We start from the raw sequence: 22,589 nt of genomic DNA, 5'->3' as shown, positions 1-22,589 counted from the left end.
TTGTCCTACTGAATTGATTCATCGCCTCAAAAGAATAGCTCAATTGGGTTTCTGTGTATGCATCAGAATTCAGAAAGCAGCAGCATTCAATGATCATGCTTTTGACACCTTTCATAGGAGTTCAACGTTAGTTGGGGTTTCAAGTAATCACAGGCATTTGCCTGTACTCAAGCACTCCCCCCCCCCCCCCCCAGGCCTTCTTTTTCTTCCAAGTAATCACAAAAATGCAATACAATTGGGGATTGATGTATGAAAGAAACGATGAGCCGGAGCTATAATTATTCCTCCCCAAAGTTGGCTGCTGCTGTTGTGAAAAATACATCCATCTTCTGTCCTCTGACAACCCCATTTTCTTCTCTTTTTCTTTCACTACTGCTGAATCAGAGACCCTTCGGCTCAAGATTTGTAGAATTGGACTCCTGAGATTTGTTCTGCATTTTAGTTTTATGGTTTCTCTGTCTAACCAGAATCATCGGTTCTGAAGGCCATCTTCTAATCTTCAAGACCTCCCAACCCCAAAGACACATTTGAGGGATATTTTAGGGTTTTAACTATTAAATTAAGTGAGGGTGGGTTAGCGTTTTAACTATAAAGATAACTGAGGGTACTTTGTGATTAATATCGAAAGATCATATAAATTAAGGGCATTTTTGGAATTAAAAAAAGACAGAAGTGGTACCACTTAACAGGGGAAATTGACGGTAGGGAGATTATTTCAGGTTTCTAATGGCAGATGGTAGATACATGTCATTTGCATATTATGAGGGGATGTGGTTGTCATTCTCTTAGAGGGGAGGTAGTTGCCATTTACCCTAATTTTTTAATATTGTCAATTACTTTTTGTTGCTGATATTTTCTATTTCTTTCTGTGGATGGTAGGCTGGTTCAATTTATAGACTCTTATGATCCACCATTAAAGGGTTTGCAGGAGGACCTTAATTTTGTCAGCCCCCGTATCGGAGAGGTATTTATGTTGCTACTTAGGTGGTTTATTCTATTGGGAGAATTGTTGCCATGGTGACTAGGCATTACAAAGTGTGCAGTAGATTACCATATGCAATATAACAGTGACAATATATTGCACTATGATATATGTGGTAATAATCTCCTGAGATGAGAAAATCAACATATAATAAACAACGCATGGGGTAATAATGGTATAAGCATGGGGAAAAAGAAGAAGAAGAAGAAGAAGAAGAAGAAGAAAACAATGAAAACTTGTGAAGTGTCAACAAGGTGTGCTGTCGCCTTGGACTCAAGAAATGAACCTGGACCCCTAGGTGATACCTTAACAACTATAATTTGAGATAGCGTAAAATGTTTTCCTAAATGCTGCTAGTGACAAAAGCAACACTTTGCTCACTATCTTCCTGTCCATCATGGCATTACTCCAGCAGGCCAATTTCCTTTTATTTTTTATATCTTTGCCTACTGAAAGAGATGCCCCAACACCTAGAATATATCATAGACACCCCCTTGGAGTTGTGCTAATGTTACAACATAGTACACTTTGTTATCTGTGAGCAATTAAGTCATCATTTAAATTTTATATTCTTACAGCTACTCTTTGGTATTCTGTGACCTTACCATTAAGCCCCAACTCAGAACGTCCAAAATAACAACTAAAACTCTCACTCTCCTGTGCATTGTGCTTCAGATGAACTCGAAACAAGAGGTATACCATGCAATGGTACATTTTCTTACCAAATTCTTTTAATAGCTGATATGCAGCAGAGTGATGGCAGTCATACTTGTACGTCTCTGCAGCTATTGATGACAAGAATAGATTGCAGAATGTTAATCACAACGCTAAACAGAGGATATGCTACTAAATTCAGAAGAATCAGACTGTTATGGGTAGGCATCGATGTCATCATTCAAAGGCAATAAGCAGTCCTACCCAGTATAAAAATTCTAGCAAACAACCAACCATTCGTAATTTTGAGAACAGAAGAACAGAGGCAGTATCAATTCTAGTAATCTGTCCATTGAAGTCGTAGTGATGGTGGTGGTGGAGGAACAGAGTGGAAAGATCATATGTGAAAAAACTGCAGAACCAAGAGTTGTCAGGAGGCAGATGTAGAGGGTGAGATGTTTGACAGACAACCTCTCTGTCTACCTCACAATCTCCATCAGTCACCAGTAGGTGCTTCTAAGATCGGAATTTCTTCTAAAAACTGGTTCTCCAGTTATGAATTCTTCCATTGTTTCTGAGCTTTCTGTGAATGATGCTGGTTATATTGGGCCGTTGCGCACCAGGTACAGTAACTTAAACTCTGCCGTGAATGCCAGGCTCTTAAACTCCATGTATCCTCCTCCACTGCCTGCACTAGATAAAACACAATTGATTCTGAATGACGATCTTTGAGATTATGGCAAGCTAACCTGACTGTTAACCCAGAAACTCTTTTCTGGTTGATCGCTTGATCACCCTCCAGTTCTTCATGGGAAATCCCAAAGAACTCTTCAAGATAGTAAAGCACTGTTGCAGGAGAAGTGGGGGAGATCTTAAGGAGTTGCAGCTACTGTAGGCCAGAATCAGTTGCAGTTGCTGGAGTTTCATGTCTCCAACTCCTAGAACTAAGAGAGAGAAAAATCTTGAATCTTGAATGTTATACGATGTTGGTTAAAAGTAGGATTTTTACCTTTTCACTTTTTTGCTTTTAGTTATTAGGTGTCAAGCTAGATGTTGCGGTCAGTTTTGACTCTGATTTGTTTCCAGATTTTCTATGTAGATATAGGCCCAACCCAATATGGCCTGATTAGTTTCCAAATTTGCTATGTAATCAGTTTAGGAAACTTTTCCAAACTGAACCTGATTCAATGATAATATATTCCATGTGGGAGGGGAGATCTGCAACCATTGCAGCTCTCCTTCCTCCTCTCCCTTTCTTCTTCAATTTCCTCTCTAATCTCTCCATTTCTTCTGTGCTTTCTGGTTAGACTGCTGCTTTATCATGTCATCAGAGCTCTGAAATCTGTTCCTGTGTTATGATAACAGCCTGAAGTTTTGAGAGTCTTCTTTAAGTTTTTTTTATTCTTTGCCTATTGCAGCATTTGCTGCAAGGTATGGTTCTACCCTATGCATGTTAAGCTTCAAGGTCCGAATCTACCCTATGCCTGTGTTGGCTGAAACTGAGGTTTACTTTTCTGAAACTCTGCTGCTTCTTCAAGTCTCATACTGGTACTGAGATCTGCTGGGTATTGAAGACTTGATGTACTACTTTTTGGGAGACCTTGAAGCCTAATTAAAGCTGTCTCTTTTTCGATTTCTGTCAAGAAGTATTCCCCAATATGGCTTGCGAAACCACTGTTTTGAGGTTTTTCTACAATCTAAAATCTGCCCCTCAGGAGTTTGGTGCCATTATTCTAACTCAGTCTATTTTAATTCCCTGGAGTTTATTCTACTGTTACTGCTACTGTGCATCTAGTTACTTGGCTGTTCACAGCCTTGATTAGTTAGTTGTCTTCCCCTGTACTTTGATTTGTTCCTGCTGTCATGGCTGATTCAAAGTCCTCAACTGATATCTATCAAACTCAGTGGTGTATCCATTATCCATTATGGACCCAAGCTATTAAATTCTATATTCATACATGGTAAAAAAATAAGTACATAATGGAGGATTCCCCCAAACCTGACCCCAAGATACCACATCTATTGCTGCTCATGATGACTAGACGCATGAAAACTCGATCATTGAGATCTGATTGTGGTGCAGTGTCGAACCTAATATTGCAGCTCATTTGATGTTTCACAGATTAGCTGAGGGAGTGTGGGAAGACCTTTATGAGAGTCATTCACAGATTAAAAACATTTCCCACATTTATGAACTCTATGAAAAAATCTTTCAGTTCCCACAAGGTGGCAAATCACTTAAAGATTATTTTAGTACTTATAAGGGTATCTTGAGGAACTACAGATGTATCAGTCCTTGACAACTGAACTTAACCAATGGAAGCAACAGCTGGCAGAATTTCATGTAATTTCTGGCTGGTTTGCATCCTGATTATCAAGGCATGAAAAGTCAATTCCTTACTGGAGAGAATCTGCCTTTCCTCAATGAGGTCTTCTCTCGACTTAACCGTCACTACTCTCCCTGGGTCTTCTGCTGCTGCAGCTACTAAGAAAAATTCTGCCTTTCTTGCTGATCAAGGAAGAGTATCTTTTAGAGTCCGTGGTTGTGGTTTTGGTGGATAAGGGTCTGGCGGACAGCTGTTTGACAATTCCTCTTGCCAATGCACCTTTAGTGGGATCTAATCATACTATTGAGACATGTTTGAGCAAAGCATGGTAAGCCTGATTGAGCACAAGAACTATCTAACACTGGATTTGTTGACACTTCTAGTGGCCCTACCCCAAGTGGCAACTCATCTCTATAATCCACTTCGGGAATTTCTTCCACTAGACTTAATATTTCTTGTGATGACTATAGTATGCTTTTCAATCATCTTATTAGCTTGAAGCCACCACAGCTTCCACATCTACTGCTATTTTGGCTCATGCAAGTAACTCTGCATTCCCCACATCTTATTCCACACCATGGAGCATCATTTTCGGTGCTTCCTATCATAACATTGGTAAATCTAACTTGTTTTCATCCTTAATTAATCATACAAACTTTTCATCCATTATTCTTGCTGATGGCTCTACTATCACAGTCGCCAGACATGGAGTAGTCTTTCCCACAACTTCATGGATCTTTCCCCTGTTCCTTTTGTACCCAAACTTCCTTTAAGTTTGTTGTCTGTTAGTCAATTGACCAAGATTCTATTCTATTCTATTCTATTAATTTATTCCCTTCTTATTGTGTTTTTCCGGATCTACAGATAAGGAGGATGATCGGTGGAGAGCTTGAACAATCGGGCTTATAGTACTTAAGTGGCACTGCACCCTCTACTACTGGTGTTGCCTCTTCTGTTGCTTCCCCTCTCTAGTGACATTACTGTCTTGGTCATCCCTTGTCAGAGCTCCAACTTGTGATTCCTGGTTTTTGGTCTACTTCCCATCTCCAATGCAAAGCATGTGAACTAGGAAAACATCATCGATTGTCCTTTTGTGCTACTAATAATACAAAGTTCTTCTCTATTTTCTTTACTCCATTCAAACACTTCAGGCCATTTTTTGTGTCTGTAATAGATTAGGATTTAATTATTTTGTCAACTTTGTGTATAACAATTGTTGGACTTGGGTTTATACACTAAAAGATCTGTCACAATTTGTTTTAGTCTTTGAGAACTTCTATAATGAAATAAATACTCAGTTTGATGCTTGTATTAGGATTTTTCGGTTCAATAACGCTCTTGAGTATGTTCGAAGGATATTTCTGACTTTTGCATGTCCAAGGGAAGGATTCATCAATCAAGTTGGTCTTACACTCCCAACAAAATGGGGTGAATGAACGTATGAATTGACACTTGTTGGACATTGCATTGTTTTACAACATTTCAGATGAAGGTTCCTAAACATTTTCCACATGATACTATCCTTACTACATGTTTTCTTATAAATGGTATGACTTCTTTATGTTAGATAATAAAATTCCTTTCCACCTTTTGCAGCCTGATGCACCCTTGTTTCCTATTCCTCATGCTTTGGGTGCGTGTGTTCTGTTCATATTTCAAATGGGAAATTAATAAGCTTTCTCCCCGTGGACTGAAATGCATTTTCCTTTAGATATTTTCATACTCAAAAGGGGTACCATTGTCTTGACCTGGTCTCAAATTGTCATTTGGTGAGTGCAAATATCACTTCTTTTCGGGGCAAGCTTACTACTTCTTCAGATGATTTAACTACTGTCTTTCTTGACCAATCACCTGATATTCCTATTCCACTACCTCCACATGCTACTACTAATACGGACCAGTGTTGGTCTATCAACGAAACTCTGATGCCAGAAGTCAGTGCAGCACCTGATCCTCCTCCTAACATTGTAGATTTAGCAGAATTACCAGTTCCTCTTTGTAAAGCTACACATTCCTGCACCTTAAAACCCCCTACATATCCAATTTCTCAGTACACTTCAGATTCGCGTCACTCTTGTAGGTCCTCATTATATATTAATACCATTCCAAAATATCACCTTGATGCTGTCTCTCATGTGGATTTGCCTTTGGCTTTACACTATTAAGTACCTTCCTGATGGGTCCATTGAACGTGTTGAAGCTCAGCTAGTTGCTAATGGATACACTTAAACATATAGGGTCAACTATTTTTAGTCCTTTTCTCCAGTGGCTCAGCTTAATTCTCTGCATTGGCTGCCAATTTCGATTGACCTCTTTATCCACTAGATGTTAAGAACAATTTCCTTTATGGTAACCTTGTGGAGGAAGCTATGTGGAATCTTGGGATTGTTGCTTGGGGGAGATGTCAGGCAAGGTTTGCTGGCTTCATAAGGCCATTATGGCCCCGTTCGAGGCGTTCTTTTGGGTTTGCGCTATTGGTCTTGGATTGTGCAAACCTTTTCAAGCGCTTCCATTTGTAATCGAATTGGTAAGCTAGTTTTCTGTGCCTCCATACATCATATTTGGTGGGAGCGCAATCTCCGGAGATGGACTTCCAAATCTCGCACTATAGACATGATTTGGAATGCCATCTACTTTGATGTTTCCTCTCGATTGTTAGCATTTCTCCACCCCCCCCGGTTGATGATACCCCAAGGGACAGATTCATTGTTGTCTCCTGGGGTCTTAGCTCATCTTTTCGATCTTCCCCTTAAAGGCCTTGTATTTCCTTTTCCCTGTCTTTAATATATTATTTATTCATCCAAAAAAAAAGGTCATTAATGGACTAAAATAGTCTCCTGATGCTTGCTATGAAAAATTGAACTCCATTATTATCCATATTGGTTTTTTACAGTGTTATTTTAAATTTTTAATAGCTTTGTGTTTGTTCACCGCCATAATTCGTAGGTGGTAATTCTTGTGGTGTATGTTGATGGTATCATCATCTCTAGTAATAATTTGACTCGTATAGCTGATGCCAAGACTCATGTTCATTGCCACTTCCAAATAAAGTACCTAGGCCCACTTCGATATTTCCTGACCATTGAAGTACTTTGTAGCTAGGGGATTAATTTGTCTCAAAGGAAGTATGTGCCACCAGTTGATACCCTTATGGATCCTTATAAAAAGTTTGGCTCTACTGATGCTGAAGACTGATGATTCTCATCAGTATCGGAAGTCAGTAGGAAGCTGATTTACCTAACAGTTACTAGATCGGACCTACCCTTTGTTGTTGGCTTGGTTAGCTAATTAATGCATTGCCCAAAGAAAATACATCAGGAAGCAATCTGCCGTATATTGCAATATCTTAAAGGAGCTTCTGAAAAGGGACTGATCTAGCGTCCTCATTGGCATATTGATGTCATAGGATACTGTGATGCGGATTGGGCAGGAGCAGATGATGATAGATGGTCAACAACTGGATGTTGTACACTTGTGAGCAGCAATCCTGTTACATGGACAGCTAGAAGCAGCCAACTGTTGCACGATCAAGTGTGCAAGCTGAGTATAGAGCAATGTCCCAAAGTATTACAAAACTAGTAGGCTGAAATTCTTCCTTCTTGAGCTGGGACATCCTGTCAATGATGAATAAACCTATGAAAATGTTTTGCAACAATCAAGCTGCTATCTGCATTGCAAGTAATCCCCTGTTCCATCAATGTAGTAAGCAGTAAGCACACTGAAGTTTTGAGACACCATTCGTTACCTCTTTAGACCAGTTTGGTGATATCTTCACCAAACCTCTGTCTGGCCCTGTCATCAAGAATAGTTGTTTTAAGCTGGGCATGGGTGACTTGTATGCTCCAGCTTGAGGGGGAGTGTTAAACAATATTGGGTAAAAGGAGGATTTTACCTTTTCCTTTTTTACTTTTAGTTACTTGGGTGTCCAGCTAGGTGTCACAGATTAGTATTGACACTTGATTTGTTTATAGATTTTCTATGTATCACTTTAGGAAAGTCAGTTATAGGCCTGATTTTTCAACCGTTTTTTTTTGAACCGCTTAATTGATGACCAATCTGCAAAGGAACTCCAAGGCCCAAAGTGACATAAAACCTATTTTTTGCTCCAGGGGCGCTGCCCCCACACCCCGCCAGCAATAAAATGTGAAGCATAAGCCATACTCAACATCAAGAATCAATGAATCAGTAAATGCCTTGGCAACGCTTTGACAACCATGGTTTGATGAGATGAACTTATGTTTGTGTTCTTTTATTGAATTATTTTTCATAATTATGATTCTTGAATGCTTTTTTTTTTTTTAATGAATGTGACTATTGAATATTTGTTTAGCTTATTATAGAAAGTAGTTGTATTGAAAATTAGTTTAAAAGTAGTTATATTGAAAAAATTTGACACAACCGCTTTGGTCACCTTATTGCCGCCTAGGCGCCGCTTTGTCGCCTAACTACCTAAGCGGTACCCCCAATCGCTTTGGTTGCCTTGCCGCTTTGACAACCATGCCGATGTCGCCTGATATATTTCCAATGTGCTACATAATAAGATAAATATATTCCATGCATGAGGGGGAGATCCACATCCATTGCAGCTCTCCTTCCTCCTCACCCTTTCTTCTTCTTTCTCCTCTCTCATCTCTCCGTCTCTTCTCTGTTTTTGGTTTTTAAACTGCTGCTGTAATAGTGAACAAATGGAAAAAAGGGTAAAAGGGAAGGTTATCAAGAATGTTAAAATGGTATTTTCAACTATATACTTCACAGTTCTAATTGTGATATATGTGATGTTCTTGGAGTATCTCTGAATTATGCAAATGTTTATGGTGTCTCTGAAATTTTCCCTGTTTTTTATTCATGCTTTCTGCAGTAGTTGGATCTTAGCCAATCATTGGTCTTGCGCCTTTCATTTATTTTTGCACCTTGTATAAAGCCTTACTTATATGTTATAATTGCTTACTGCTGGACAATCATTTCGATCTCTGAAGTGGCTTATATGTTATAATTGCTTATTGCTGGACAATCATTTCAGTCTTCAAAGTGTTTTTGAGGTATCAAGTGAACTTACGTTCTACATGATCACACATATATAGAGTTCCACCTGTTAATAATAAGGCGTAAGTAACAACTCACTGAAAGACTGGAAGACCCTGGTGGTAAATGCTGCACCCTTGTGGACTGGATATGGCTTTTGTAGTTCTCCTGCTACTATATACATTCATCTCATAGGTTCATATTTGGAAATAAAAATGAAGATGCACTACCATTTTGGACATTGGTTTTCCAATGATTTCATGATGGAGGACTATTTTGTAACATTCTTTTTTAATCAGAAGCATAATTTCAATTTCACTTGTTCAATAGATCCATAGATTATGATTCAGCAGCTCGATATGTTATGGCTGAGAGTCTCACTTATAACTTTCCAGGTTTTGGAGGCTGTGGGTCCAGTTATTTTCCTATCTACTGACACCAGAAAGTTGAGAAATGAAGGCTTTTTAAGTCCTTTTCATCCTCGATATCCTGACATACTGACAAATTCTGCTCATCCAATGGTATCTTTTCCCTTTCTTCCTTGTCTAACCATTTTTTTATGAGTTCATCTGCTGAAAGACATGCTATCTTTTCCTAGAAACTTTTAACATTTTTTAAGGACGTTGGAGTGCTACTGTAATTATTTTGTTCCATTTGTTGTCTTTTCTTTTCCTTCTGCAGAGAGCTCAAGATCTAGCAAATGTAACTTCTTATCGGGAATGGGTTCTCTTTGGGTATCTTGTTTGTCCTGATGAATTACTTCGTGTCACTAGCATTGACATTGCTCTGGTATAATCCTTTATTCTTTTGCTTCTTTATTTTATTTTATTTTTTCCTGGGGGGCAGTGTGGTTCATATGAATATTATCACTAGCATTGACATTGCGCTTTTCTATTATTTTTTTAGTTTTTCTGACTTTACACACATCCATGTATCAGAAGATATACTGGTGACCTAATAGGATGTTGTATGTGTATGTGTATATGTGGAAAATTTACTGGTGAGACATTCCATATACCAAATATTTGACTTTGAATTTACATAATTATATACTTTTGTTGGTAAAAAGAAAATCTAATAATTTCAGTGTTTTAGATTAATCTCTTTTTATTTTTATTTTTTATATTTTTTTTCTTATAAGATCTTGGGTAGTTTGATATTGGCTGTGACTTCCTAATGGCAACTCAAGTCTATTTTACTCTGTGACCTTGGGACACTTAAATGCTTAATACATGAAAGTCCCAGTCTTCGGCCTTGAGTTGAATATAAGCAAAGTTTGAAATCATGGTTTTGAGGCCGGTTTTGGTCAGCCTGAAATCAAGAAATGGCAGGTTTGAGTTACAGCCGTGCAGTACAGATGAGACTACAGATGCAAGATACACTAATGATACACATGGAAATGGTTAAGAACTCATGAAAGTTCTTACGGTACTTGCAAAACACTGTTTGGAATCATAAAACACTTTAAATAAGCAGTGTGTAAAATATAATGTATGAACAACAAAGTATGATGAAAACTGGTGAAACCAATAGATTATCAATGTAGAATGAAGTTTCTCACATGTGCTAACACAAAAAAAAAGTGTCATTGCTTGATTTTGGGAAAATTTAGGGTTTGGATGCTTGATGCAATCATTCTGGTCTCTTTCCACTTTCTATTGAGTCATTGATACTAAAAATCAACATAAGTAAAAAGATTCAAAATCTTAAGAGATAGCTAGTCTTGCACAGATCTAGTTTTTTCATTCACCACTGAGTTTCTTTTTGTTGAAGTGTAGACTTGTTCAGAGCAGTAGGAGTTTCAATAAAATGACAACGATCCCCATGTTGAATCATATTATAGCCTCGACTATAGGGAATTTTCTCCTGTCCAAAACATCTGAATGTGAGTCTGATTTTGTTTTGGGTTGAGAGTTGACTAGTTGAGACCAGTAAGAACATTGTACTCCCGTTGGTTTCACACTCAAATATGTCTGCATCAGTGGATTTATCATGGCCGCGGCGATAGAAGAGCACTTGCTGCCATATTGTTGAGAGCGCACAATTATATGCAGCCATGCAGTCACAGATGGCCATCTTGAGAAGATATCAACTCTAGTATGAGCCCCATGAGCTTGTTTTGATTCCCCAAGGGACAGTTATGTTGTTGTTACATTACCTTGTCTCCCCTTCTTCCCCTATGGAGTTTTGGCAATGAATCTTTTTTTTTTTCTACAAGCATGAGAAAAGATATTGCAGGCACAGACATTCCTTTTTGTGTGGTAACATGAACTTGGCAACGGAACTCATAGATCTGACATTATTACTGACTTGACCATGAGCATGTTTCATTGCATCCCACAAATCCTAGGATTAATCAAGGAGAACAAAACTTTAACTAATAGTGGATTCCATGGAATTCAATAGGAATGACATGATCAATGCATCATTAGCCAGCCAAGATTGTCTCTGGCCAGAGCCTCAGTGAGCATGGGTGTATCACCAATAATATACCTCAAAAGGTTGTGTGCCTTGAATGGAAGGAGGACCATGTTACATAATCTATTCTATTTTATGTGTCCTGGCTATGGATAATGGTGATGATGGGGAGCAGTAGGGCAACCTGAGTAGCTTCCCCCAGAACCAAGGGATGCACTAGAATCTTCTGCCATATGACCAGACATAAGCACAATGGAATGAAAGAAAATACTGTGCTGGAGATGAGAAAGTGCTATTGGCACTGCAGCAACCAAATAGAGGAAGCGACCATTATACAGTCCTTGCAGGTGCTGCCCCAAAATAAAAAGAAAAATTAAAAACCATAGTTGTCCATTGAAGAGCCTGATCAAAGAGCAGGAAGGTACAGAGGGGCGTGCAGGGACTGATGAAGGTTCAATATGGCTTGCAGGGGCTGGCAAAGACCTGTCAGGTAAATCTTCAAGGGGTCAGGCATGGGCCAGGAAACCCAGCAAGAGCCTGAAGGACCTTTGTCAAGGCATTCTGAATCTAGTTACAATAATATTGCTTGTATATCACAATTTGTTCATGCCAATTTGTTACTGCTTGATGATTCTATTTCCTTCTTTCGTCAATGTATTATAGATCATTCAAAGTTTGTTTCTTTTTTTGGATGAACTCGAAGTTGATTTCTTGGTTATGATGTTTCTTGTTTTCAGGTTGTATTGAAGGAAAACCTAATTCTCACATTGTTCAGGGATGAGGTGAATTTATCTGATTTCCTCTTAAAAGATTATATTTTCTTTTTTTCTCTGAAAAAGAAGAAGTAATTGTTTTCCTGTTGATTGGTTGATCATTCCCTTTTTCTTATAAAATGCAGTACGCACTAGTGCATGAAGATTATCAGTTGTATGTTCTCCCACACGTTCTAGAATCAAAGAAAATGGCAAAATCCGGGCGTGCAAAGCAAAAAGAAGCAGATCTGGAGTATAGCGTTGCAAAGCAGGTTGAGAAAATGCTGAGGTATGACACTGAACCTTTACTTCCAGGCTGTTGTCATATTTATTATGAATGAAAGCATCAGATACTTCCCATAAGTAAAAGTGAAAGATCATGGATGCTGAGCAGAAAAAAGATTACTTCAGGCTGTTGTCATATTTATTACTTGAAATAAGTTTATTTTACTACTTTGTGTTCCTAGAAGGTAAATTTTAATTCTTTATCATTTGGAATACTAATATAAGTTATATTTACTTTTAACAAACTCTACAAGGCTGTATGTGTTGGAGCCAAATGCACAGGGTATATCAAAGGAAAGTTCTTGAGCCTTTTGTAGCATTGTCCCATGACCTGAAACAACCTTCATAGAATGCATCTCACCTAAGTAAAGGAGAGTTGCTCTTATTGTTGGATATTTTGCATGCTTAAAGTCAACATGCTCATGTGATCCCAATATTTTTTTGTCTACCCAATATATTTTTACGCATTAAGAGTAGCTGATATGAGACAAAATAGAACAAAAATATATAACTAAAGTTCAAAAGTGAAGTCTAATAATCATCTAATCATGGTAATAGTAATACATGGTAATCATCTTTTTGGAACTCATGCTCCCTGAAAATGTTTGGAACTTAGGGGTGACCTGGACTAATTCTGCTGTTTCTTTGAAGTACCAAAGTTTCTTCATGTGATGTTGATGGTTTATGCACTGACATCATGGTGGTTGTTGAAGCAAATTCAGAGGACCTTATTTTTTAGTTGGGCTCCCCCTTCTTGCAGACCATAGCCTTCCCTTTGTTTGGCAGGGCCATTGTGGTCCCCCACCCCCAAAAAAATCTTTTTTTTTTTTTTTTTTTTTCCCTTTTGGTAATGATCCACCCCCCCCCCTTCTTTTGGATCAAAGAAATAGCAAAATAAGATTTATTTATTTATTTTTATAGGCTTGATTCATATTGCTGATATTTCGCATATAATGACTGGCTGGGAATTGCAGTGAGGTGCAGGAACAAGCATTAATATCTTGTGATGTCATACATCGTGAGAGGAGGTTACTATTGAAACAAGAAATTGGAAGAATGGTTCTGTTTTTCACTGATCAGCCAAGCTTATTGGCTCCCAACATTCAAGTATGTCTAAACCATAATTCTGAACTGTAGGCATCCTCAATGTGCTTTGTGATATACTCTCAGGTCATTCTTGGATTCTGCCTTTTCTTTGTAGTGAAGTTGTATACCTTATGATTATAGGCTTGGGAATTCTTATCCTATTTTTAAATTGAATCTTTAAGGTGGGGAGACAGTATCAGTAAATGCAAATATAGGTCACTGTTGATCTTCTTTTAGGTTCCCAAGCTTGCTTTGTGCATGCAGATGGGAATAAGGAGTTATAAGTTGTGGTGTTGATTAACTCATTATCCTCAGGCAGACCTCTCTCTCTCTCTCTCTCTCTCTCTCTTTGCCTTTCCTTTGTATTTGGATAGGTAAGCAATGGATGAGGAAGAGAAGAAGTGCAGGGTGGTCAGCCCACTGCAACCCCAAATAATCCTCAGGCAAACTTGCTTTGGCCCTTTGCTTAAGAAGGAATCCTATTTATTTTTACTTTTTAGAAAATAAAGAGACTTGACCAGGATGATGGAAGAAATTTGGGACTCCAAAACTAATTAAATGGACCAAAGTAAATTTTCAACAGTCTAGTTATGCTGCAGAAAGGTTGAAGCTCTGTATATGAAAGGTGTGCAGAGCTGATCTCATTGACTCCGAACTATTTCTTTTGAACAATGAAAGTTATATCTGTTAGTCATAATTTTTGCTATATCTACCAGTGGCTGTTAGTATGTTTGGTATCTAATTAGTTGCAAATGTATCTCAATTCTATCTTCAGAGATAAAGCACTTACATAAGATCTTCCCATCGTTGTTTCTGAAAACAGAATAATAAAACTATTGAAGCATATGAGGCAATTGAGGGCAAATCCAAGCCATCAAACTCAGAAAAGAGGGTTCAGATGAATGAAAAAACACTAAGTTTGAAATGCATGAAACAGAGAAAGTGATTTCTCAAATGTTTGAACTGCTGGACTCACTCCTCCTAGGGTCCCACCACCTCTGATCTCGCTTGTCACTGCCTCTGCCCTCCCACGATTCCAGCGTACTTCACCTCTGCTTTTTGCCTCTGTCCTCTCTCTCTCCCATCCCCTCCCTCTGCAACTTTAATCTCCCTCACCTGCCCAGGGCTGTCCCAAATCCCCTGTGAGTCTGGTATGCCAGTCTTTCTAGGTTATTACATCATTGGATATCTTATTATGCATCCATGACATGATGTGAAAGATATAAATTAATAAATAAATAAATAGAAAGTCTTGATACGTATGTATATATGTGTTTGGGCATGTGTGTGTTCTTTCCACACATGAAAGGCTTGGGTTTTCTTTGAGCTCGAGATTGGGCAGGTTTTTGGCTACCAAAGGCCTCCTCTACCCAGAGCAAACCAACCTAACCCTGGTTTTGTGTTTCAGCCCAAAGCCCAATCTGAGGATAAAATCCAGCCCACCTTGGCTTTTTCTTGATGTTGCAATCAGGTGGGAATGGGAAAACCTGCACAACTGCCAACCTGCATTCCTTGCTTTTTGAAGCTTTTAACTAGTTGAAAGTTATATCTTTGTGATTTCAAATTTTATTTTTTGAACTAAAGATTTTTTATAATCTTCTCCTGAAAAGATAGACGTAATCACGGCCTCACGGGTATGATAGGTCTTTGATAGAGATATAACGTGTGTCCTATTTGATCATAGAACATGTACAAACATGCACATATGGTTTGTGCAGGACATTGCAAACTAAGTTTTTTAAGAACCCAAAGCAACCTTTGTGCCACATGAAAGCTCTCGTGGGGCTCAACTTTACTGCTGGTGGGCCATATGGTTTCATGTAGGTGCCAATATGACATGTGATGCACCTTACTGTGTCCTTTTTTCCATCTAGTCTAGATTGACCTTGTTGATATTCTATTTAACAAGAAGTGAGTTTGAGGGACATTGTTTTTTTTCTACCTTTTCTAAAGTTTATAATGCTACTTCTTTGCCAAGAACCATACAACTAAATTTCATCTTGTCTTGCTGTCTTGACAATGCCATAATCTCAGAGAGATCTCGAGAAACGTAGTACAGCTTTGTACCATGTTTTGAGAAACTGTTTCGGTGGGTTTTAAGCGTTTTTTTGGTCTGATTTTCGGTGTACAGCGTAATTTGAGGCCGATAAATACAATGGTGATGCTATTTTTTACTAAAATTCTCCTCCTCCCCTTCTATCTCTCCTCTTCTTTCTTTCTAATCTCTCAACCCTTCTGAGTTGGGCCATCCCCCCCCCCCCTCTCACCCTAACAATATCGGCCCACCCACCTCCCTTCCCCTCCTTGTGCCAGCTAGCCCCCTGTTGGGCCTCTCAGTCCAGGCCCCTGTTCACAGATCCCTGTCCCTGACTGGGCTGGATCAAACCCAAATCTCTCCTCCCAACCCTCGCTCCCTTGGCCCATCCATTCCTTCTCCTCACCACTCTCTGTCCCCCTCTCCTGACAAGCCCTTGGGAATAGCCTCCTATAACTATGATCCAAAGGAGTCCTCTTCTGGTACCTCTTCCTCCTCCTCTCCAGGATCATCGGCAAAGTAGTAGATCTACTAGAGGTCGTCAACATCTCAATCAAAATATGCTAGCTCTCCTTGCTTTTCTCAGCTTTAGGCCTTAGTCTTTTGTAATTTTAGCTTCTTGTATTGCTTTGCTTGTGCAGTTCAGCTTCATAGGTCTTTGTCGTTGCTTCTTGTATCCCCCACCCCCTTTTTCCCTTTTGGTTAATGAATATTCTCATTCATCAAAAAAATAATAATAATAAAAAATAACAAAATGCGGTCTTATTGATTCACACATGCCCGCCTGTGTGCAGACAAAACTGGATTATGTTTTTTCACAAATCTAAACATCGATATACAAGAAAACATTGAAACTTTCATTAAAATGCAATAACAAATACTGAGTAGTAGTCAAATCTCAATTATAATTTTAAAATTAAAATTTGCAATTTATGTCATACTGAAATGTTCAAAATTTCACCGAAATCTGAAGTTTCGGCAAGATACTGAAATTTTGGCTAGATCTCGGCAAGGTTTGGCCATTCTGCCCCTAGTTTCGTCTCAGTTGTGTTAAAATTTCATGAGATTTAGTTCCATGCAAGAAACACATTGATGACTTGAATCTGAGTTTCTAAGCAATGATGTACTGTTCTTGGTCAATACAATCTTTGAACATCTTATATTTTTTGGGGGGTCGGGGGGGGGGCAAAATGGAAAAGCAAACTCAAAGGAACTACTATGGATGGTTCCAAAAATTGTCAACTGTACATAGTCTTAGAGTTGATTTGGTTATCTTGTTTGATATGATCCACAGTCTGCATGCAGTACCATACACATTCTTTTTCTAATAAATAACTTTAGGACAATGCATTGTAATTGCCCTTTACTATAAAGAGAAATGAAATCTATATTTCCATGATGCGTGTGAAAAACTAAAACTTCAGTTCCAGCAAAGTTTCTAGAACAAATTTGAAGGTATGCTTTCCTGATATATTCATCTATGATTATGTTGCAATCTGTGAATTTACAGATGGTGTTTTCTGCATTGGCTTTAGCTCAATCTGAGGTTGTCTGGTACTTTCAACATGTTGGAATTGGATCATCAAAATCTAAATCTGTCAAGATGGTTCCAGTTGAAATAGTAAGCTGTTTCTTTATTTTTATTATCAGTTAACATGGAATAACACTAAAATTGCTTGTACTTTTTTTGGTATCAAGAAGCTGACCAACTTCTTGAATTTAACTTGTTTTGTTTTGGTTGCAGGATCCAAATGATTCTACAGTAGGTTTCTTATTGGATGGAATGGATCATCTTTGCTGCTTAGTGCGCAAATACATTGCAGGTTAGTTAGGTTTAGTTGAGTACTATCACTGTCATCATCATCATCTTCAGAAGCATTATTAGAAATTTGTGATAGAAATACAAAATAGAGCATCAAAGGTCTTGACCAAGTTATTTCAAAAATTAGGAAACTTTCCTTAGGGGTCTTAAAAATGTCTCTCATACCAAAGTTTTTAATAAAGAAAATAAGGATCAAAGAGCCCTTACTTCAGTGTGTGGTAAAGGAGTAAGAGAAGACAATGGTATTAAAAAATCATGCTGTACCCAGTGCATGAGTCTCCAATTACTATGGGGTCTAGGGAGGGCTATAACATGTGCAGCCTTCACTTTATGGAGATGCTGTTTCCCAACATGAGCCACTGACCACTATTTGAATTTGAGCAATAAAATGAGTACAAGTATTCTGCATGGCACATGTGACCCACCTGTTCTGTCAATGTTAACTAAGATCCCCTTTTTTTGGGGTTTGGGGCGGGGGGGGGGTGTTCTTCTAATATTAGAATAAGTAAAGAACATAGTGGCTCCTTCTGTACTTTCATATCTGTATCTGGATCTGAGTAATAAGCTCAATTGAATCTTGGAAGAAGATTGAAAGTGTGTAGGAGGTAAGATAAAGTTCTTAAAGGAAGACCAACCAGGTAGGTAGTTAGGTAGGTGTCTGTGCAACCCCTTACCCATTCACAAAAGCTTGAAGCTAGAAGCTTTTTGAACTGCTTGGTTGAGAGTTCTCCTCCCCCCCCCCCTCTTCTGGGTGCTAGAATTCCTGTAATTGCCAATAAAAACTGTTTTAATGAGTGTTTGAGGGGCATAGACAACAATTCAAGTATCCGTATGGGGTATCATATTGAAGGGGAAATTACAAGAGACATATTGTATTGGAGAGGCGCAAATATCATATAGAAATAATTAGGTATTGTAGTGGTGAGTATAATGTGGATACCCATAGAAACCGTACAATACTTAGTAATATTTTCTATACTTATATGATAGTTGAAGGTCTGGATAGAATAGCAGCTAAACCACAAGTGTGAGTTGTTTGATCTGTTTGGTTAGTAGATTTCTCTGCTACCCTTTTCCAATTGGAGTACGCCATTTATTTGCAAGAGTGATGGGTCGAGACCAATTTAGTTGTTTGTAATAAGTTAACCTAAGGCTGCATATGGGTGGGATCTCCTGTGCTCTTATTATAACATAACCCCACTAAATTAAACTATAGCTCTGTGTGTGTTCGCCCTCACCTAGAAATGACTCGCTTTGTAGAAGAAATACTTTACAGGAGTTGGCAGGCATTCTCTTCTGATTGTGGTTTGACTTCCCTGCACTGTCTAGACTATAGAAATGTAGCCTAGCCCCAGGATCAAAATTCAAGTAGGAAACTACCTTCCCCTTTAGCTATTTTTTCAGCACACAACAGGATGAGAAGATTGTTCAACTCTTTCTGAAGAAGGAAGAAGGCACCAAAAGCAAAGTGAGCCACAATGACATGTAAAAAATAAGGTGAGATGGTCAGAATCTATCAAGAAGAGAAGAGAAGCAAGTGAGAGAAAGAGAGATCAACTAGGGACAATAAGGCTTATGGTTGGGAACAGAATCAACATGGACTACTTTTTCTTTTTACAGTTTAGTGGTAGCCTGTAGGTAAAAGAGAATACTTGCTTAGTTTGGGGTTAGATGCTTTCATTTGTTTGGTCCTTGTGATTGAATGTCTAGGCAGGGTTAGGAGGAGATTTTGCAGCCTTGCTATCATTACTTATAGCCATAGGTATAGAAAGTTTACATTTTCAAGGCTTTGATGTCAATAGTTGCACTGTTCACTAGTTCGTACAATATTGTCAAGAGTGGTAGACAGATGCAAGTATTAAGTTACTTGTAGAGGAGTGGTTTGCATTGTGCGCTTATCAAACAACCCTACAAACATAACATGAGGGAGGAAAGATTATTCTTTAAAATATTTTTTCCAAGACCTTCTTTCCATTCTCTGAGTGGTAGGATCCCATTCCTGATCTTGGTCCCCTCCCTCCCCCCGCCTCTGGAATTAGATCCCATTTGGTGATTTGGTCCCTTCTTCCCCCCTTCTCTCTTCCCTCCCCCACTCATGATCAACTTCTCTGGCTCCCTTCCAGAAACACCACTTTCTTCGCCACTTCTACTTGGAACCATATCCACACCCCCTCCCCTGGTTTGCTGGGCTAAACTCACTTGGTTCAAAGGCCACATTTCCTGTTAAGTCCTGAATATCTAATGAACCTTCTCCCACTGCTTTCCCACCCAAGTCCTCCTTATCCACTGCAACAACTAAACTTCCTGCATCTTTTGCACCAATGATGAAACCATCCCTCACCTCTTCTTTACCTGTCCTTCTCTAGACCCATTTGGCTACTTGCCCTTGCCTGCATTTGGCTCAAATCCAGATTTCCGCAACCTTTTGAGTGTCCTTGGATTGCATCCACTTTGGCAGCTCTTCGAGTGCTGACAATTTAAGGAAACTTTTACTTGTTGCTTGCTTCTCACATATGGATGGAGCAAAACTTTTGCTCCAAACCCAGATCCATAGACCAGATTTTGGGTCGGCACTTTTTTTTACCTGGGGCCTCGAGAGTTCCTTGCTCCATGCTCCCAGGTGTGTTTATCCAAAGACCCCCCCCCCTTTCCCCATTTCTTTCTTCTTCCCTTTGGGGTCTTTGTATATATATTTTTATACACCCAAAAAAAGAGATACCACTTTTATCTAGCTCCTTTTCCCAGCTTTGTTGTTGTAATCTATGTCGTCTGTCGATAGGGAAGGAATTTCATGAGATAGATAGGGTTTGCCATGAGATAAGGCAAAAAGTCTGGATCACCTTTGTATTACTTTTCGTGTCTGAACTGCTGGGACATTGTGGTGGAGAATCTCGTCAACAAAATCTGATATTTCTTCCCCATTTTTTTTTATTACAAAACCATTATTATGATACTAAGGAAATGTCCTTCGAATGACCATTCAAGAATCAAGATAAGCTTGGTGCTCCATTTTTGAATGATGCGGAGGGTTCCTCTGCTGTAAACAACAGCTGGATGGATAGTTCTTCTCTTAAGTTGAATGTTGTCTAGTTTGGGTTCCATAGTCACTGTTGGCTCACCTGCATATTGCCCTTCTAACCTAAAAGTTTCATTCATTAAACTGAAATTGCTCAAGTCATTTTACTAGTAATTTTTCCCTTAAATTTCAGCTTTACATTTCCATGTGGGGAAATGATTGTGGTGGCACACACTGGATGGATAAATGATAATTTATGCATGTTAAAGATGGCAAGAAAAAATTTGGGCAGTTTTTTTTATGGGGGTGTTAATATTTCACTTTATATTTTAGCTTAGGTTTTAATTTTGATTACTTTCTATTTTGGTTACTTTCTAATTTTCTTATTGCTTGGTTGACAAGTAATCTCCCAAGTAGTTTCTTTTTAGTAGATTTGGGGGTTTTTGTACAACATGTAATTTTCTTTATTGCTGTAATTCAGTTTAGGAAAGTTTTCCTAAACTGAGATTTGATTTTACATTATGAATAAAGCACCAGGGGAGAGCCAAGACACCTATGAGCCCATGGTATCGTAGTGGGTTTAATCAGCCTAGTGACCACTTCTCTCTCAATTTTGACCAATTTTCTCTGTTTTTCCTTTCTACATGGTGCGTAAGCACGCCATGCAGCATTAATGATATATTAATCTTTCCTCACAATTCATGACGTGATCTATTTACCTACTATACCAATACTTTAGAACCCAGAGATCAGTAAATTTTCTTTTTCTTTTTTAATTGTTATTATTGTTTAAATAAATAGGACCTGTTGAACATACTACAGCCCTGCACCAGCCTGAACAACATCTATTCTGCTACTGGTTGACTCTACTTTGGTTCTTTGGTCTGCATCTATTGCCTAGACGAATTTTTTTGTGTGTGATTTCTTCAACTGCTACTACTTTTCAATTGGTAACATCAATGCCATACGTTGATTGGTGTTATTGCTGCTACTAGACTGTTGTATATAGTTTCCTATAAGGTGCTATTTATTCCCCATGTTTGTTACTAACCTATCTACCAAAATCAACTCCAGTCTATTATTTTTCTGGTAGATAGGTTATGATCCTGATATTGCCATGGTTTTGCTGCCCTGGTATTCTTCTGTAATACTACCACTGCTTATATTACTTTTGCCCCTTGATCATTAAGGTTTTATGATCTGAAGAACTGCTTATGTCATCGTGGATTCTGCTGCAGGATAACTAATGCTGCCCCTATTTTATTGAAATTTTCTGCTCTAGAAAATTCTGTTGGTGTTGTATTTAATTCTGCTACTTGACACACTATTGCTACCTCTGTTCTGTTGAATTTTTCTGATCTAAAAAATTCTATTGATGCTGAATTGCATTCCTATTGCTTCTACTACTGGTTTCGATTTCGAGTACTATAAGCATTTGAAAAAAAAATTTGAATCATGTTGGTACTCTATTTGCCAGAATCGACTTCAATTTCATTATTCTTTTGGTAGATGGAATATGTTGAGGATCATTAGTTTGCTGCCCTATTTAATGAAGCTGATTGTGAACAATAATTGCTATTTCTGTGTAGATTACTTGCTGTTCGGTAATTTTCTTTAATTGAATTTGATGTTGTTTTGTATCTATGGGACATGCTATTGGTTATCAGCTCTTCCTCTAATGCATCCGCTACTTTGATATTGAATTTTCTTCTGTAATGGCTGGAAGTTCTTGCACCTAGATTCATCAAGTAACATGGATCCTTCAAGTACCCAAGTAGTTCCTCAATACAGACTTTAGGTTATTGTAATTTGTCGTCGTTACTTGCCCACGTGAGGAAGAGATTGGAGCCTTAGTCTATATCTACTCAGTCTTTTGAAGAGTATTATTTGTGGAGACTTTAATCTTAAGATAGTATTCTACCTTTTACCCATATATTTGGTCTGCGGTAACCCATACTGCCTTTTATCTACCTACTTGGTCCATAGTAATCCATACTGTCTTTTACCTGCCTACTTGGTCTACACTAACTCATATGGCCTTTTACCTATGTACATGGTCTACAATAATCCATATTGTTTTTTACCTACCTACTTGATCTGCAGTAAGCCATGCTGCCTTTTACCCACATACTTGATCCATAGTAAGCCATACTACCTTTTACCTACATACTTGGTCCAGAGTAAACCATA

The 22,589-nt window shown here is 38.4% G+C and overlaps 1 protein-coding gene across 2 annotated transcripts in view; it reads left to right on the top strand.

The window, feature by feature from the left end:
* The window catches only part of LOC149005833 (protein NAP1-like), a 45,455-nt gene that overhangs the window by 6,513 nt on the left and 16,353 nt on the right, over positions 1 to 22,589 (top strand). For both annotated transcript variants that reach the window (XM_089168047.1, XM_089168046.1), the window contains 8 exons: positions 880 to 964; positions 9,381 to 9,506; positions 9,667 to 9,774; positions 12,141 to 12,185; positions 12,302 to 12,444; positions 13,415 to 13,547; positions 17,072 to 17,182; positions 17,306 to 17,384. In XM_089168047.1, coding sequence (XP_089024173.1) covers positions 880 to 964; positions 9,381 to 9,506; positions 9,667 to 9,774; positions 12,141 to 12,185; positions 12,302 to 12,444; positions 13,415 to 13,547; positions 17,072 to 17,182; positions 17,306 to 17,384 — 830 coding nt within the window. The remainder of the gene's footprint in view (positions 1 to 879; positions 965 to 9,380; positions 9,507 to 9,666; positions 9,775 to 12,140; positions 12,186 to 12,301; positions 12,445 to 13,414; positions 13,548 to 17,071; positions 17,183 to 17,305; positions 17,385 to 22,589) is intronic.

This window comes from Hakea prostrata, chromosome 9, assembly GCF_041222555.1.
Source record: "Hakea prostrata isolate BN-2017 chromosome 9, UWA_Hpros_2, whole genome shotgun sequence".
Lineage (NCBI taxonomy): Eukaryota > Viridiplantae > Streptophyta > Magnoliopsida > Proteales > Proteaceae > Hakea > Hakea prostrata.
This window is presented reverse-complemented; position numbering and strand designations above follow the sequence as displayed.